This window comes from Oncorhynchus mykiss, chromosome 10, assembly GCF_013265735.2.
Source record: "Oncorhynchus mykiss isolate Arlee chromosome 10, USDA_OmykA_1.1, whole genome shotgun sequence".
NCBI lineage: Eukaryota > Metazoa > Chordata > Actinopteri > Salmoniformes > Salmonidae > Oncorhynchus > Oncorhynchus mykiss.
Window position 1 is genome coordinate 61,834,717 of NC_048574.1, and position 18,070 is coordinate 61,852,786.

Sequence of the window (18,070 nt, forward strand, 5' to 3'; positions counted from 1 at the left end):
ATATTCTTTCCGTACTGTTTCACTTGTGGTTAGTCATTACTTTTGGATACATATAGTGCTGCCAATATGTTTTATTAGTAAGCGTTTATAGTGAGAGTCATGAAGACAGATATTGGCCATTGACATAATGTTCCACTTTTTCCAACCAGACTTCGTGTACTTTACTGGGTACCTCCCTGTCGGCCTGTCCCTGCTGGCATTCATGGAATAATCGTGTCACGTAGGGGTGGGTTTCCCTTCAAATCAGATGCGCGCTGGATGAAACCATTGCCCCAAGAAGTGGATCAACTGTCAAATAAAACTGTTCATGCTATCTAAAGATTTGCTTTCAGGTTCAAGAAATTAAAATTTCTCTTGTGAAAGCAGCAACTCGATCACAATATATTTTCATTTTCTTTAGTTAGAAAGGTCATTCAATTATTGACACTGCATTTACTAACCCCCCACGGAAGCAGAAAATGGGTAATTCCAAAAATGGCAGCGGTTTCTGGTAGTGTGAAGTGAAACTTTCCAAATATTGCTGATAAAACATAGCTATTCTTTAATCCATTTTGAGGATTATCGTCGAACAGATATTGAAGAAATTGTTGTTGGACTACTGCTGTACCCGACGCCAAGCAACACGATCGAATGACGTTTATTTTTTGAGGATTTGGAGATCGCGAACGGTGGGCTTTCCTCAAAGTTGACGGTAGCAAGAGTGCCTTTCATTGAATGTGATCATAACGATTGTTGTTGTCATCTCTACACGGAACTTGAACAACCCGTTAAGGCTAGCCAGCCCGTAAAATAACGTTCGATTCTTCTTTTACCGGCTATTTTCACTCAACCAGATTGCCTTGTTTGTATATTGGGGTCAGGGCTCCCGTGCCCGTTTACGTCATCCACATATAGGATGATGCCCGTCAATGTTGTGTGCAGTGTCGCAACGAATTTCTTGATTTGCTAGCAGCATAACGTAATTAATTTTGCCCGCTAACTTGCTTTATAATGTGATAGCCAGTCTGCGTGCTGTGGCTAACTATAGCTGGCTGACAACAGTATTAGTGTTGGTTAGCTGATGGCAAGCCATCAATCAAGATAGCTAGGGTTCGTTCAGCAGGGCACAATGTTGTGGAACGGTACAAACATGCCTCTCTGACATGTAGAATAAGGAACCCCGACGACAGATATCAACAGGGGGTCAGCTCCCACTCAGCCCAGTCAAAGCTCTCTCTGTCCTGGGACCACACTGGTGGAACAAGCTTCCCCCTAATGTCAGGACAGCGGAGTCCCTGCCCATTTTTTGTAAATTTATTTGAAACCCTACCTCATCAAGAGTATCTTAAATAAGAAAACAATTCCCTGCAATAGTCTTTTTCTACTAGCACTGACTTTGTTTTATAACTACTTTATTGAGGGAAAATGTACTTACTATGACTGTGGTGTGTTGTCTCACCTAACTATCTTAAGATAATTGTAAGTCTCTCTGGATAAGAGCATCTGCAAAATGACTAAAATGTTTAAAAAATGAATAGATCTATTGATATTTCTAACTGCAACGTTCCACAACGTTTGCCTACTGAATGTGGCCCATGTTTAATGACTAGGCAAAGATGTAGCCAAGATAGCAAGCAGCTGAAGTAATTTAGGCCTGATCGGAATTTAGCTCGAGTCTGGTTTATCAAAGCCTAAAATGTATGTAGTAGACCTCGGCCAATAATCCGAGACATATCACAGTTTAACACCGACCGTACCGATCACTTATCGCAGGCATTTTGCTGATACCGTTCATTACGATAAGTAGCCTATTCTAGAGGAATGTGACGTTTGAAATTACATACGTTTGCTAATATGGCTGAATATAATCGGACAATTGATGGCTACAATCATTGAACTAGTAGTAGTTGAAAGGATAGTTTAAAATAAAAACTGTGGTGCACAATGTTATAAACTTATTGTTCTATTCATCGTTATTGCATCAATTCAGGCAATTTATTGCGATATGGATTTTTGTCCCTATCTCCCAGATCTAGTATGTATTATCATGGCGGAACAATGCGATGTTATGCTCACATATAACTGTCAATTCTGTCTTGTATGATAACGCTAGATTATAGTCTAGAAAATGATTTCCCATTTAATATTTGATCAGCCTGCCTGTTCATTTATCATTTTGTGTGGATCTATTTTGTATCCTGTCAGTTTCAAGTAAAAACATTTCTCAAATGATCTATGGTCAGTAAACTGATGACATTTGACATTGACAGCTCACTTTTCCCTCCATCTGATTGACAGCGGTCCTGGCAAATCAATGGACAAGCTTCAGGACCTCAGCCAATCCGAGTTGGAGGATTTGCTGGACAATACAGAGCGGGTGGAGTCCATGGCATTGGAATCTGATGAGGTAAGCAATCACGTCTTTGCTTTGTCTCATTGTCTGTCTATTGTGTCTTATCTAGATTGAAATGTAGCTTGGTCCCAGATCTGTTTGTGCTCTAACCAACTTCTGTTGTCATTTATTATTGTCATACGCCATGTTAGGAATGACACTCACCACAGGAGTTTGCAAGACGGCATTAAAAAACGATCTGGGACCAGGCTAGTCGAGATGCGCCGCTCTTACTGAAATGCCTCGTGTGTTTTGTACCTGAGTAATGGGATAATGAATAGCCAAGCTTGTCTATAGGCCTATCTCTGAGCTGAGACCTGGCTTTTTCTGTCAGGTCACACGACTTGGCTATTAGTCAATGTAAACCGTAGATTAATGATTGATCTGAGGATGGACATCTAGGTCTCATCTCACTCTGACCAGTAGCAATGTCCAGGCTCATCCTGCCATCAGCAGTTGTTTTTTTTACAAGGTCATATTGACTCACTTCTCTTCTACCTTTGTCCATAGGTCCAAAACACTAACCATTGAGGTTCATTTGTTTGTCTTCACTCTTCACGTGGGGAGTTATGTTCGCTAGATGCAAAAATGATCTGTTTCTGGCCAACTCGTCTTGTTAGTTAAGCCGTGTTCATTTGCTGCTGTCTTGGCTAGCCAAGTCTGCCTAATTTTTTTTTTTAAAAAGACACCTTATCTCAAGCAGGAGACTTCCTTGTTAAGTAAAGTTGAAAGAAAAAGCATTGATAGAGAGAAACGCATCAACAGACGAACCTGTCCTTATCGTAGTGTAAACGCTGTCTGTGTGCTAGCTTAGCATATAGCGTTGCCTCCCTGCACTACCCTCTGACTGGGCTTGAACCTCTCCCTCGCCAACAAACGTGAACGCCAGCTTGACAACGTACGAACCAGTCGAGCTATAGAGAAGGATCCAATTGGATAGCACTGTCGGCAACATTTCAAGCTAGCTGCGGAGTGAGCTCACGGCACGTTCTGATCTCCGTTACGGTAGCATGGCCGGGACACTGGTCTCAGAAGGGAGGACCTGGCAGCTTCTGTCAAACACAGACTGATACGTATTGCCATGACATACCAATCATAGAGTCACGTAGAGGAGGAGAGCGTAGTGCCCTAAGCAGGAGTTGAACCCAGGTCGCCTGACCCCAAGACGAACGCACTATCCACAATCCTAATAACGTTATACCAAAGATCTTAACATGCTGATCAAGGCTAAGGTTGTTATGAGAATTAGCTAGCTATGTAAGTTAACGTCCGGTCACTACAATATCTGTTGTTCGTGGTCACGGTCAAAAATACATAAAAATGAAAAAAATGATGTATTATTGACTCCTCTTCTTCCTCGTCTATAGATTCAGAACATCCAGCTGGAGAGGGAGATGGCACTGGCCTCCAACCGTAACCTGGCAGAACAGAACCTGGACATGAAGCCTCGCCTGGAGAGACAGAGAGAACATCTAGTGGAGAGATACTCTGAACTGGAGGGAGTCAGAGATACCTACAGACAACACTGTGACCAGAAAGGTGAGGGGTGGAGGGAGTCATAGAGACCCACAGACAACACTTGTGACCAGGGATGAGATGGGAGGTTATTGATGGATAATAGAATGACAGATGAAGAAAAGCAACCTAATAGAGGAAGAGAGAGAGAGGATATGGAAATAGAAATAACAAGATGGAGAGATGAGAGGGAGGGAGGGAGCCATAGACAGATGGCAGATGTGGCAGGAACAGATTTTGGAGAGGGAGTTTGTAGTGTAGGGGTAGATGTTGTGTGGCCTGTTCAGATCCTGGACACTCAGTTGGTCTCTACTAGTCAAACACAGTGTCTGTGTCCCAAAAGCGCTCTCTCACCTATATAGTGCACTACTTAGGTAGTATAGGGAATAGGGTGCCATTTGGTACTAAGCCTTGGTCTCTACTGGTCAAACAGACAGACAGACAGACAGACATAGCCCCCCCCTCCAGGCTTCCAGATCTGGCCTGTGTGTCTGTCTGTCTGCCAGGGTCTCCCTGGATACCATCGCATCAGCTCCCATTCCACTGCCGTCAGCGCTTTGTCAGGAAGTAGAACAGGCCGTGTGATCTGTGTACATGTGCTCCTGCAGCCTTGTTTTGTACGCTTTTCATGAGAAACTGTGTTTGTGATGGTCTCCGTTTGCAGGGCTGGAGTTGGTGACTGTTTGAATGTGCGCACCTGTTGTAAAGTCTGCTATTATAGTTATGTCATGTGTTTTTCCTGAAGGTGATTAGGTACCGTAATTGCTGGACTATTAAGCGCACCTGAATATAAACCGCACCCACTGAATTATTAAAAAATATGTATTTTGTACATAAATACGCCGCAGGTGCCTACCGGTACATTGAAACAAATGAACTTTACACAGCCTTTAAACGAAACACGGCTTGTAACAAAAATAAATAGGCTTTAACGAAACACGGCTTGTAACAAAAATTAAACAGTAGCCTACCAAGAAAGTCATTGGTCACTATCTTCCTCCTCCTGTGCACTGAAACCACTGAAGTCATCTCCTTCGGTGTCGGAGTTGAATAGCCTCAGAATTGCTTCATCCGATGTTGGATCGCTGCCCTCTTCAACACGCAGCAGTCCAGCCTTTTGAAACCCGTTGATGATAGTGGATTTTTTGACAATGCTCCAAGCTGTCAGCAGCTCTATTTCCTTTTCCAACAGCCAGATCGATCGCCTTCAACTTGAAAGCTGCATCATATGCATTTCTCAGTGTCTTTGCCATGATGAGGGTGACAAAATGACTAGCGTAATCAGAATGATGGGAAGTTTGAGCGCGCTCGATTTACGTCACATTATGTGACGGTGCTCAGTTTTTTGGCGGCATGAATCTTGCGAAAGCGGGAAAAATCCATAAATTAGCCGCGTCATTGTATAAACCGCGAGGTTCAACGCGTGGGAAAAAAGTAGCGACTTATAGTCCGGAAATTACGGTAATATGGAATGCATTGTTATTTCACCCCTAAATCAGTCCTAGTGATTCACCTTGACTGGGTATTAACCTTTACTCAACCAGCATAATTGTGGGAGCTTGCCTTCAATGAGAAGTCTACCAGAGGTATTTGAAGATGCTTGAAAGTAGATTGTCCTGTTGCGTGTGTATCCATGTTTATCCAACATTGAGCTTCATGGCTGAGCTTCATGAGATTACTTTGTTCTCATTTTTAAATGTGTTTAATAGGCTTGGGCGGTATCCAGATTTTCATACCATCCTTCTCTCGTCCTGGGGTTTATTGTGTTACCTGCATGGCACAGAAGGGGGCGCTAAGAACGCAATTACCGGAATGCTAACAAAGTGAGCACAAACAAATAGTGAAATCACATAGACGCTGTTAGCTAAATGCTAACAAGCTAACAGCAAAAGTTATACAAGCGTAGTTGGTAACTATCGAATGTCGTTTTTTTGGAGAGTGTGGACATTTTATGAGAGAAATTGTTCAAATGGACCAAGTTGCGCTGCATGCTTTTCTGATGGAAGAGCAGCATGTGTACACGGAGTAGATGGGAGAAGAGCGGAGGACAAGGAAAAACTATAGTAGGAAGCACACGGGGGAGAGAAATGTCAAACATTTAGTCATGAATTGCGTACAATTGTAACTTCCTCACCTCTTGTGTGCCACATAACTGAGATTCGCCTATAGATAACGAACGCTACGGACTCACTAGCTCGCTTTCTCCCGTTGTGCTATATATATAAACAAACACGTGACTGGCTACACAGTTCTGGGGAACTACGGTAAACTTCATAATGTAAAATAAGGTGACAGGTGAAATGAAGAACGCAATCTGCTTTATCTCCTAACGTATTGCACAAGTTGACTGCACGTATTTACTTAAAAAAAAAACATAAAATACATAGTTTTGATGGTATAAAAAAAATATATAAAAAAAAGTTTTCCAAATAGCCCGGTGTACGTCAGACCCATACAGTATACCGCCCAAGCCTAGTGTTTAATAACAGGCGTGAAGAATTGTGCTGTCGGTGTCTACTGGGACTTAGAAGCTTGGCGTGACATTGGCGTGTGGGAGGTGTTTATTTCTGCCCCCTCTTTCATTCTCTGCCTCACTTCCCCCCCCCCCAGATGGCATCATGGGGCAGGCATCACCGGAGGGGTTGTTCTCCAGACTTCAGACAGAGGGCGCCAGCACGGAGACGGAGTCAGAGGTGAGAGGCCGCGGCGACACACTTCTCAGGCGGACAATGAAACCGACGGATGATATTGAGGACGAGTATGGGAGATGTGTATCCGTCCTAAAAACACAGGACCGACGACGACAAAATGATCAACTCGTCTCTTACTCTATTCAACGCCGTACAGAGGACCAGCAGTTGGGAATAAGACGATGATAATAAATAAATAATGTGTTCAGACATTGTCAATAAAGTGTGTCCGTATTTACCCACATCCCTCTCTCCCCTTCTTTAACTCTCGCTCTCTCTCTTTCTCTCTCTCTTCCATCTCTCTCTCCGTCAGTCTCTGGCAGATGAGTTTCTGGACGGCCGGCTGTCTCTGGACTCGTTCCTCGACCGTTTCCTCTCCCTTCGCTCCCTCGCTCACAAAAGACGGGTGCGGATAGAGAAACTGCAGGACATCCTGCGGCAGAAGAAGGAGACCGCCGCGGGCGATGCCTCCGCCGGCTCCGTGACGTCACAAACGAGCGCCAATCAAGACCCGGCGACGACACAGTCATCGCCATGGAATCATCATCCTCAGCAACAACAACCGCAGCAGAATTCCAATCCCAACAACCACGCTGGTTTCCAAAACGGCCCCGGTTCCGCCCTACCTTACACCCCTTACCCTGTCTCCCCTCCTAACCCGACAGCCACCTCTGCAGTATCAGGCCCAGTCCCGTCCATTCCCCCAGGTCAATGTCCACCCTACCCCAGCCCCGGCTCACCTTTCACCTCAGCGGCGGGCTACTCAGCCCGTCCTGCTTTTGGGCCTCCGGCCACTGCCTGCCCATACCCCACCCAGCCAACGTTCCCTGGTGTCCCCGGCTCAGGGTCTGCTTTCGGGCAGTACAGTGCCCCCAACACCGCCCCCTACCCCTCTGCGTACACCTACGGTGGGGTTGGGGGGTATAGCTACCCCATGGGCCCTGCTCTGCCCAACTCTCAGTCCCCCACAGGCAGGCCGCAGTACAGGCCCGGGTTTGGAGTGCCACAGCCCTACTCCTGAACCTCCCTCTGCTCTCACCCCATCACTCCTCTCCCACCACACATTCTCCAGTCTCTCTCATTCACTCTTTTTTTCGGACTCTTTACCTTTCTCTCTCTCTCGATCTGCCTCTCTCTCTCTCGATCTGTCTCTCTCTCTCTCTCTCTCTCTCTCTCTCTCTGCCTCTTCTCCTCCCCCTCCCCTCCTCTCATTCAAGTGCATAACTGTCTCAGGACCTCCCCTTGTGCTCCAATGTGTTAGAAACACTCTCCCATTGGCTGTCAACCCCTTCTCTCTCTCTCTCTCTCTCTCGCTCTCCTCTCTCCTCCTATTGGCTGTCAGCCTTTTTACTCTTCTCCCTCCCTTTGTGGAATACTGAGCCAATCAAAAAAGACCTTGGCCATGTACGTTTCAGATAGAAATGGAGCTGACGTGACTCTTTATTCGACATGTCAGAGAGCCATGTTTTACATAAAATATATCTACACATCATGTATTCCTTATCAATGGTTTCACCCTGTAGCACAAGTCCATTGTGGCACTGTGTTCGGTATATGCATTAGAGTACATTTGACTTGTTCTAACACCCATATCATTCTACACCGATGTCAGATGACATGTGTTGATCATATTCGTTCGTATATGATGATAACTTAATACCCACCCGAACCAAAATGTTTTCCAGGTGCAGTTTTGTTCAGGAATTCTGTTCTGTAAACTCTTTCTTGCTCTTCGTTCTGGTTAGAAAGTACTTAAGACAATACTAAAGAAGGAAAATCCTAGGAAGTCATAGCTACTCTATAGGATCTGACCATGTAATTGTATTCATTATGATCTAAAAGGCTAAACTGATCCAATATCAGCACTCTTAGTCTGAGAGGCTTTATGAATGCGGGCCCTGATCAGTGGTCCTTTTGGAGACTTCAATAACCCTGTCTTCTTTCTTATTCACCTGGCTGTGCATGTATGATGTTTGTTTCTTAGCCAAATCTGGACATCTTTACAGGTTGAGGATCTTAATCTGACCAGTTTTTCACAGCAGGAAAATAATCCTGCAGCAAAAGGATGTGAATTATTGCGTGGATTATAATTCATGGAGGTTTTTTTTAAGGGTTGATTTTTTTAAAATATAAAAAATTGTCGGGGCGAATCAAGTCTGAAGTTACAAACTTTAAAATTATTTTTTTCAACCTTGAATACACTACAAGTTTGCATTTTCTGCTGTGCAGGGTGATCAAATTAAGATCCTACATCTGTATGTCCTACAAGTTTAGCTTCCAAGTCTTTTCTTTCTTGGCAGAATGTTTTGGTTGGTTGTTTAGGTATTGTGATGCCTATTGACAATGATGTCGTTGTTTACAGAATCATATCTGTATTCTCTGTCGAGGATCATGCCTGTTTCTCTGGTATCTCCGTTTTTCTCTCCCTCCCACACGCTACAACTTCACACTCCGTTTCGTCCCCCGTCCCTGAGGGCTGACTTGGCGTTAAACTCACCTCTCGTCTTTCTCTCCTTCCCTCTCAACTCACTCTCTCTTTCACCCTCTCCCTCCTTCTCCAACATCTGCCTGTTGACATGAACTGATTGATGCTTGACAATGATTGCAAATGAGGAAATTGTTTATTTCTGTAAGTTCACTTCCAGTGAGAATATGTGATTTGTATAAATGATTAAAGAGATGTTGTTGATAACAAGGGACTAATGGTCTGCACCCAAAATGGAAGCCTATTCCCTTAGGCCTCTGGTCAAAAGTAGTGCACTATATAGGGGGAGTGGGTGCCATTTGTGACTGATCTGCCTGCTTTAGCTCAGAAAGCACAGGATGAGAGAGCTGTGACGGGGGTACTACAGCGATTCATACCGCCTTCATGACGGCTCATACAGCATTCATAGACACTTATGTCATCTTAGTCATGAGCTCTTCAACCCTAGTCAGTGGTCTTAAACTGAGTGTTACTACATTGGTTGCCATCATGCTCTATGAAGGTGTTATGTAGCGCCTATGTAGGGCCTCTTCATCAGGTTAACTGGTTGGAATGACTGGTCTACGACCAGGGGGCAGTGTCTTACTGGTATTATCACACTACTACTGTCCCAAATGGCACCCTACCCCCTACTGAATGCACTACTTTTGACCAGAGCCCTATGGGCAGGGAATATGGTTCTGTTTGGGACGTGACTAAAAGAAGGAAAAGATGAGTCAGAAATTTAGAAGCCCAACGGAGATACGCAGCATTAATAAGGGGGAAATAAAAACACAAGCTTGGAGCTTGTTTTAAGTTTCTTATTTTTTTGTGTGAATATTATTAAACACTGAACTTGATCTAAGAGCTATGTTCTGACTCGTAATTAGAAATATATATTTTCTTTTTTATCTACTTGTCTTTTTTATTTTCTCTCGCGTTGGGAGAAAATAAAAATACCACGGTAGCTGTCTCATGCTACAGTTAGTTTTGACTGTTCTTACTCCAGTTGCATCAAGGACGATTCAAGTCGGATAGAACTTGATTGAGTTTAATTGATTTGATCTGAAAGGTGTGGGGGGCTTTGCTTTGTGTTGTCTCAAACAGAGCTTACTATCAGGTCTTCCTTCCCGCTCTCTGATTGTGATTATCTTTTTCTGATGTGGGCCGAGAAGACCGAACCAGGGAGATGACACAGAAGAGAGAGCGACGGACCCCTGGGGGAAAGGAGGGCACTGGAGGAAAAACTCCCACATAACCTATCAAATATTCCACCTCAGTGATTATTTTGATCAATCAATTGTTGTGGAACGATTTCTGTAGCCTATAACGTATGTGAAGTCAGTTAAAGTGTAGTAGTCACTAATCTACCAAACAGTACAGTAGGTGCATGTAGGCTTAATGGTACAGTTACTGATAGACAAATGAAGAATACATATAATCTCAAATCCATACTGTTAACAGAACGGTTTATACAATTTGAGAATTTATATATTTTTTTGTGTCAAACAACTGGTTGTGCGGGGAAAGCGGGATGGTCCTAAGTTGCTTCGTATATTCAAAGTACGGAGAGAAGTGTCTCATAGAGAGAGAAAGGGGGTGGAGGATCATTTTTACGGGGCTTTCTACACATCTACGGCTCGGTAAACCAGATACTAAAGATGAGAGAAAACGAGAGCGATAGAGGGTGGGAGTGGACGGGTGTGAACGAACAGAAAAGTTGAGTAATGGTTGAATTAAGAAAAGAAAAGTAAACATGAATTAAGTACAGCGCCTCCAGAAAGTACTCATAACCCCATTACTTTTTCCACATTTTTTTGTGTTACAGACAGAAATGTAAATGGATAACTTTTTCAAATTATTTTGTCACTAGCCTACACACAATACCCATAATGTAAAAATAGAATAATGTTTTTCTTTTGGGGGGGGGGGGCAATTAGTAAAAAAATAAAAATAAATCTGAAATGTCTTGTGTCAATAAATATTCAACACCTTTGTTATGACCAACAAGTTAAACAAGTTCAGGAGTAAAAATGCTCTTAGCAAGTCACATGGGTTGCACTGACTCACTCTGTGTGCAATAATAGTCTTTGACATGATTTCTGAATTACTACTTAATCTCTGTCCCCCACACATTCAATTATCGGGCAGTGAATTTCAAACACATATTCGACCACAAAGACCAGGGAGGTATTCCAATGCCTTGCAAAGCAGGGCACCTGTTGGTAGATGGGTAAAAAATATATATAATGAAAAGCAGACACGGAATATCCTTTTGAGCAGGGTGAAGTTATTAATTACACTTTGGATGGTGTATCAACACACTGAGTCACTACACAGATACAGGCGTCCTTCCTAACTCAGTTACAGGGTTGAATGTCGGTGATAGGTGAAAACTGATGATGGATTAACCTTGTAGTTGCTCCACAATACTAACCTAATTGACAGAGTGAAAAGAAGGACGCCTGTACAGAATACAAATAGTTCAAAACATACATCCTGTTTGCAACAAGGCACTAAAGTAATATTGAAAAAAGAAGAATGGCAAAGCAATTCACTTTTTGTCCTGAATAGAAAGTGTTATGTTTGGAGCAAATCCAGTACAACACATTACTGAGTACCACTCCCCATATTTTCAAGCATAGTGGTGGCTGCATCGTATTATGGGTATGCTTGTAATTGTTAAGGACTGGGGAGTTTTTCAGGATAAAAAATAAACGGAATGGAGCTAAGCACAGGCAAAATCCTAGAGGAAAACCTGATTCAGTCTGCTTTCCACCAGACACTGGGAGATGAATTCCCCTTTCATCAGGACAATAACCTAAAAACACAAGGCCAAATCTACACTAGAGTCGTTTTACCAAGAAGACAGTGAATGTTCCTGAGTGACCGTTACAGTTTTCACTTAAATCTACTTGAAAATCTATGGCACGACCTGAAAACGGTTGTCTAGCAATGATCAACAACCAAGTAGACAGCTTGAAGAATTTTGAAAAGAATAATGGGCAAATGTTTCACAAACAAGGTGTGGAAAGCTCTTAGAGACTTACCCAGAAAGACTCTCAGCTGTAATCGCTGCCAAATGTGCTTTTTTACAAAGTATTGACTCAGGGGTGTGAATTTTATGTGCATTTTTGTATTTAATTTTCAATAAATTAGCAACAATTTCAAACCCAAAAATTCTCACTTTGTCCGTATAGGGTATTTTGTGTAGATGGCTGAAAAGTCATCAGCTTAGAATTTCTGCTGTAACACAACAAAATGTGGAACAAGTCAAGGGGTATAAATACTTTCTGAAGGCACTGTAGGATAATAAACAATATAATAATAATAATAATAATATGGTTATTAAATAGAATATTAAGTAAGATAATAAGGTCATTTAGCAGACGCTTTAATCCACAGCCAATGTATGAAGTTACAGTTAAAAAGTAAGGTTGTACACAACAATATCCACAAACTAACAACAGATGTATTATATCCCCCTTAAATTCTCTAAATTCCCAAGCAATAATTAATACATAGTGTACGGGTAACTGCCAAATTAAAGGAAACACTTGAGTAAATGAGGGAATACAAAGCATATTGAAAGCAGGTGCTTCCACGCAGGATGCTTCCTGAGTATTATAAGCAGTTAACATCCTATCATGCTTAGCGTCATTTATTAAAATGCCCAGTTGCCCAAATATTTTGGCTACCATGGCTAGAAGAATAGATCTCAGTGACTTTGAAAAAGAGGGGTCTCAAAGAAGCATGCTGTAGGGGGTTGAAAGTGTGTGTGTGTCAGTCACTCACCAGATCTCAACCCAATTGAACACTTATGGGAGATTCTGGCGCGGTGCCTGAGACAGCATTTTCCACCACCATCAACAAAACACAGAATGATGGAATTTATGGTCTAAGGATGGTGTCGCATCCCTCCAGTTCCAGACAGAATCTATGCCAAGGTGCGTTGAAGCTGTTCTGCCGGCTCGTGGTGGCCCAACGCCCTATTAACCCTTTATGTTGGTGTTTCCTTCATTTTGGCAGTTACCTGTAGATGAGGCCTATACAGGAATCCAACTCATAATAGGGATCTTGCTGCAAACAACTGGTGTACCTGGCAGTGGTGTGTACCATGACCTATTGGAGAACACATACACACAAGCGCGCAAAAACACACGGACGTGAAAGCACACACACACACACACACAGGCACACAAACACACACTTCACTGTTGGAAGGTGTGTGAAAATCAGGCTCATGATTGACTCAACCAAAATGTTTAAATATGAAAGATTCAAATTTTTCTTTCCGCCTCTCCCTCCCACTTATCCTCCACTCTTCTTCATTTCATTTCACTTCTTTCTTTTCTTTTTCTCTCTCTCTCTTTTTTTGTAACTGTCTTTGAAGTGAGGAAGTTTGCAGAAGCTCTTGCAGACAGAAAGCAGCAAACGCCAAAGATGAAGAGAAGGCTGTATGGATAGAAAAAGAGAGGGTGGGGAGAAAGGAGAGCGAGGAGTTTAGACTTCTGTACCGTTTCCTCTCTCTTCAGTCTTTCTGTCGGTTTTTCTTTGCGCGCGTTGTCTCTCTTCTCTTCTTCTCTCCCCAGTTTTTCTCAACCTGTTCATCTCCAGAATGGATGGAAGGCTAGTTCTTACCATCCTGGTCCTGTGTGTCAAGAATGTTGGTAAGTCTTGATTTAAATGCAGTCCGGTGTTTTCCGAGCGAGTCCATTACGATACACAATGTTCTCATGTTCTGATATGCTATACTGACAACGACAGTTGAACTTGAAGCAGCAGAATTGTAGTCATTTGTTTTGTTGCGTCCAAAAATGACTCCCTATTCCCTCTCAGAGAGGGGCAGTATTTCTGTTACATGTATTTGAAATACGCAAAAAAAATGGTATTACACTGGGCTAAACTCCAATGTGTTTTCTAACAAGATACTTTCGAGAGCTGTAATTTGTATTTTTGAAATACTTTTGGATACAATTTGATTTATATTTAGCGGTACATCATTTTTGCCCCCCTTTCTCCCTGCATTGGTATCAGAAGATTGATGGCACTATGGTGTACTAAGAGCATCTGCTAGATTAATTAAATATACATGTAAAATTGTACAATTGCAAAGGATGCTGAGTATTATTATAATGAATTCCAACCCAAAACAAGGCCAATAATAATAATACCAGGTGTACTTTGCAGGTCATTTTGTTATGTTCATTTTCACACATGTATTTATAGTTTGGTAATTGAGCAGACACCCTTATACAGAGTGACTTACAGTCAGTACATTCAACTAAAGTAGATAAACAGCAACATATCAAAGGAAATAAATGTGTATTTGTCACGCTTCGTAAACAATCAGGTGTAGACTAACAGTGAAATGCTTACTTACGGGACCTTTTTCGACAAGGAAGAGTTAAAGATGAAAAATATATGTAAATCAAAAATATAAAGAGTGACACAAGGAATATGTACACAGTGAATAATGAATAACAATAACAAGTTAAAAAAAATTTTGTGGCTACATACAGGGAGTACCAGTACTGAGTCGATGTGCAGGTGGTACGAGGCAGTTGAGAAACAGAGCATTCGGAAACTATTCAGACCCCTTGACTTTCTCCAAATGTTGTTACGTTACAGCCTTATTCTAAAATGGCGTAAAAATATTTTTCCCCCCATCAATCTACACACAAATATCACGTTTACATAAGTATTCAGACCCTTTACTCAGTACTTTGTCGAAGCACATTTGGCAGTGATTACAGCCTCAAGTCTTCTTGGGTATGGCGCTACAAGCTTGGCACACCTGTATTTGGGGGGGTTTCTCACATTCTTCCCTGAAGATCCTCTCAAGCGCTGTCAGGTTGAATGGAGAGCGTTGCTGCACAGCTATTTTCAGGTCTCTCCATAGATCTTCAATCGGGATTAAGTCTGGGCTTTGGCTAGGCCAAGGCTCAAGGACATTCGGGGACTTGTCCTGAACCACTCCTGCGTCGTCTTGGCTGTGTGTTTAGGGTCGTTGTTCTGTTGGAAGATGAACCTTCGCCCCGGTCTGAGGTCCTGAGGGCTCTGGAGCAGGTTTTTAATCAAGGATCATTCTTTCCCTCGTTCATCTTTCCCTCGATCCTGACTAGTCTCCCAGTCCCTACATTTGCAAACATTTCTAAAAAAAACTGTTTTCGCTTTGTCATTATGGAATATTGTGTGTAGATTGATGAGGATTTTCATGTATTTAATCCATTTTAGAATAGGGCTGTAAACGTAGCAAAATGTGGATAAAGGGAAAGGGTCTGAATACTTTCCGTATGCACTGTAACTACGTACATACAGGTAGAGTGAATAGGCAACAGGATCACAGTCACGTAAAACATTTATGTAACTGTTACTGTTCATGCTGTTACTGTTCATGCCGGCTACTTGCAAATGTATTTCTGTATTTTAAAATACAAAGCACGTGTATTTTAATGAAATACTTTTTCAAAACACAAGTATTTTGCAGTTTATTTTGATACATTTGATGTTTAGGGTATTTTTTTAATTGTATTTTGTCATTTTTGCCCATCCCTGTTCCTTATGGGCCCTGCTTAAAGGTAGTTCACTATAAGGAATAGGATACTATTTGTAGTAGTAGTAGTAGTAGTAGTAGTAGTAGTAGTAGTAGTAGTAGTAGTAGTAGTAGTAGTAGTAGTAGTAGTAGTAGTAGTAGTACTACTAACAACTGGGATCAACCTTTGAATATCATCCATTGATCTGATAATTACCCTTATGACCTCCTATCTCGGTAGAGGGTGAGCATTTCTGTTTCCTTAATGTGTTGGATTAATTGTTAGATTAGAGAGGGTTTAGTCTAATCCAGGCCAGTTTTAGTCCTCACTGCAGGCGGCCAAACATTGACCGTTAGTCTTTTGAAAAACTGCCTCTGTGATTAGTGACTACCGCATGACATGTAATATTGATTTTAAAAAATTGAATAAAATATTTTTGGTAAATATAGATTCCAAGATACCAATTTACTTTATCTGCTGTTGTTTCGCATCCCCTCTCTCTCTCTCTCTCTCTCCCCCTCTCTCTCTCTCTCTCCCCCCCCCCCCCCTCTCTCTCTCTCTCTCTCTCTCTCTCTCTCTCTCTCTCTCTCTCTCTCTCTCATATAGTAACCTTTGAAAACACGACATCCACCTCCCAACCTCTCACACCATCCGACTCCACTCCTGCTACCCCCGCTCCCACCACTTCCTGTGTGTGTAATATCTCCACTTCCTGTTCCCCTCCGACCAAGCCCGAGTCTCCGCCACCTGCGCTGGCCGTTGTCAAGATCAAATGGCAAGCAAAGTCCTGTAAGGGGGACGTACACCTGTGTCTCCTCTTGGGTGGAGACACCTGTCTCTCCACCCATTCCTTACCACTCTGCTTTAACAGTTGGGCCAATCTTAGCCTTGAACTGGCAGAATCGTGTGAGAGGAAGGGCTGCGGGGGCTCCGCAAAGTGGACTAAGACCCCTGCTAGCTCTGAGGGTTACCAGATCGGTAGGGATGGAAGGGTTACCAATAACTCCTGTACAACACTGAGGATCCAATGCGAAGGTGAGTCCTGTATGTTTGTGCGTCCTTTCTGTATATGTTCCTCTAAGTGACTGACCGTGGGTTGAAATGCCACACATGCATACAAGTACATGAATGTCTTTGTAAATACACTTTTTATATATTTTTGTAAATGTTTTATAAGGTGCTATAAAACAATAGCCTGGTTTCCATGTTTAGGCTGTCTTGCCAAATGACCATATGAGTTGGTAAGACAGAAGAAAAAAACAGATCTGGGACCAGCCTAGTAAAGTCGTGGTTAAATTTGAATCTCATCTCCTCTCCACTCCAGTCGTCCCAGATCAGTTAGTAGGCTATAAGGTGGTGACTGGACTGCTGTGTGTTCTGGTGCTGGTGGTGCTGATGGTGCGTTTCGGGCAGCCCTCCCTCAAGGCCCTCCGTAAGAGATGTGAGTCCCAGAGACCTGGGCCTGTATCCACAAAGGGCCGCAGAGTAGGACTGCTGATCTAGGACTTGTCCATATACTCATATACACGACGATCTAAAAGGCCAAACTGATCCTAGATCAGCACTTCTACTCTGAGACGCTGTGTGGTAACGGGCCCAGATCTAAACACGAAACACATGAACGCACATTTAGGATGACAACAAAGTACTTCAATTACTGCAATAAAGTACTTAAAGACAAAAGTCCCCAGTACTTGGACCAGTCCAATAGCGTTTGATCAAATAATGTCTCATAAGGTCATTTCAGAAAAGAAAAGGATATTGATACCAGGGTTGTTATTGTTATTGTGGCATGTGGCATTTATTTTATTCATATTAAGTTAGTTATGGATCAAGTTTTTTTTTTGTCACAACTGTGTCATTGAGACATGTTATCTTGGTGTTGTGTGTTGGTAATATAACATTATAAAATGATCTTTAATCAACATGTTAATGTCTGTGATTCAGTGTCAGACAAGAGACAGAGTCGGTGGATCGGACCTACGCAGAGCCAAAGTGGTGAGTCAATGACTCCTAGACACACGCACACCCACCAGGCCAAGTTGCAGGCCTAAGTAGGAGAGACGTGGAATTGGTGAATAATGCGTTGAGTTGATGAGTTCATGGTTACACGCACACAGATTTCGGTTGTTCTCTCTCAAATAATACAGCATCTTGGCAAGCATTGTAATCCATAACCACCTTTTCCCCCTCCTACGTCTGTCTGTCTCTGTCTCTGTCTCGCAGTCTCCTACCATAGAGGGAAGGCTGGACTCCAACTTAACGACAACACAGACAAGAGACACTCCTACCCTGGTGAGGCACTCTCTCACACACACACACACACACACACACACACACACACACACACACACACACACACACACACACACACACACACACACACACACACACACACACACACACACACACACACACACACACACACACACACACACACACACACACACACACACACACACACACACACACACACACACACACACACACACAC

General features: G+C 42.7%; 2 protein-coding genes across 5 annotated transcripts in view; both read left to right on the forward strand.

The window, feature by feature from the left end:
- Positions 1-307: 307 nt before the first annotated feature.
- On the forward strand, positions 308-10,019 carry LOC110534447 (vacuolar protein sorting-associated protein 37C). Of its 4 annotated transcripts, none has more exons than XM_036933578.1 (5): positions 308-332; positions 2,278-2,386; positions 3,739-3,910; positions 6,497-6,579; positions 6,890-10,019. In XM_036933578.1, exons 2-5 carry the CDS (start codon positions 2,294-2,296, stop codon positions 7,595-7,597), a joined length of 1,056 nt encoding a protein of 351 aa, XP_036789473.1. In that variant the 5' UTR covers positions 308-332; positions 2,278-2,293; the 3' UTR covers positions 7,598-10,019. The 4 variants fall into 4 exon arrangements, with proteins under 4 accessions (XP_036789473.1, XP_021474989.2, XP_021474988.2 ...); XM_021619314.2 differs by lacking the exon at positions 308-332 and adding an exon at positions 440-691; XM_021619313.2 differs by lacking the exon at positions 308-332 and adding an exon at positions 440-668.
- A 3,418-nt stretch (positions 10,020-13,437) lies between these two features.
- Positions 13,438-18,070, forward strand: part of LOC110534451 (T-cell surface glycoprotein CD5) — a 5,153-nt gene continuing 520 nt past the window's right edge. The window contains exons 1-5 of the mRNA XM_036933581.1: positions 13,438-13,710; positions 16,183-16,611; positions 16,901-17,017; positions 17,524-17,574; positions 17,803-17,871. Of these exons, the coding sequence (XP_036789476.1) occupies positions 13,659-13,710; positions 16,183-16,611; positions 16,901-17,017; positions 17,524-17,574; positions 17,803-17,871 (718 nt within the window). The 5' untranslated portion in view covers positions 13,438-13,658. The remainder of the gene's footprint in view (positions 13,711-16,182; positions 16,612-16,900; positions 17,018-17,523; positions 17,575-17,802; positions 17,872-18,070) is intronic.

Excerpts from the sequence above, each read along its gene's own strand:
- LOC110534447 (XM_036933578.1), top strand. The coding sequence starts at position 2,294 with ATGGACAAGCTTCAGGACCTCAGCCAATCCGAGTTGGAGGATTTGCTG. Across the intron at positions 2,387-3,738 it reads TGGCATTGGAATCTGATGAG|ATTCAGAACATCCAGCTGGA; the intron begins GTAAGCAATCAC and ends CCTCGTCTATAG. Across the intron at positions 6,580-6,889 it reads GCACGGAGACGGAGTCAGAG|TCTCTGGCAGATGAGTTTCT; the intron begins GTGAGAGGCCGC and ends TCTCTCCGTCAG.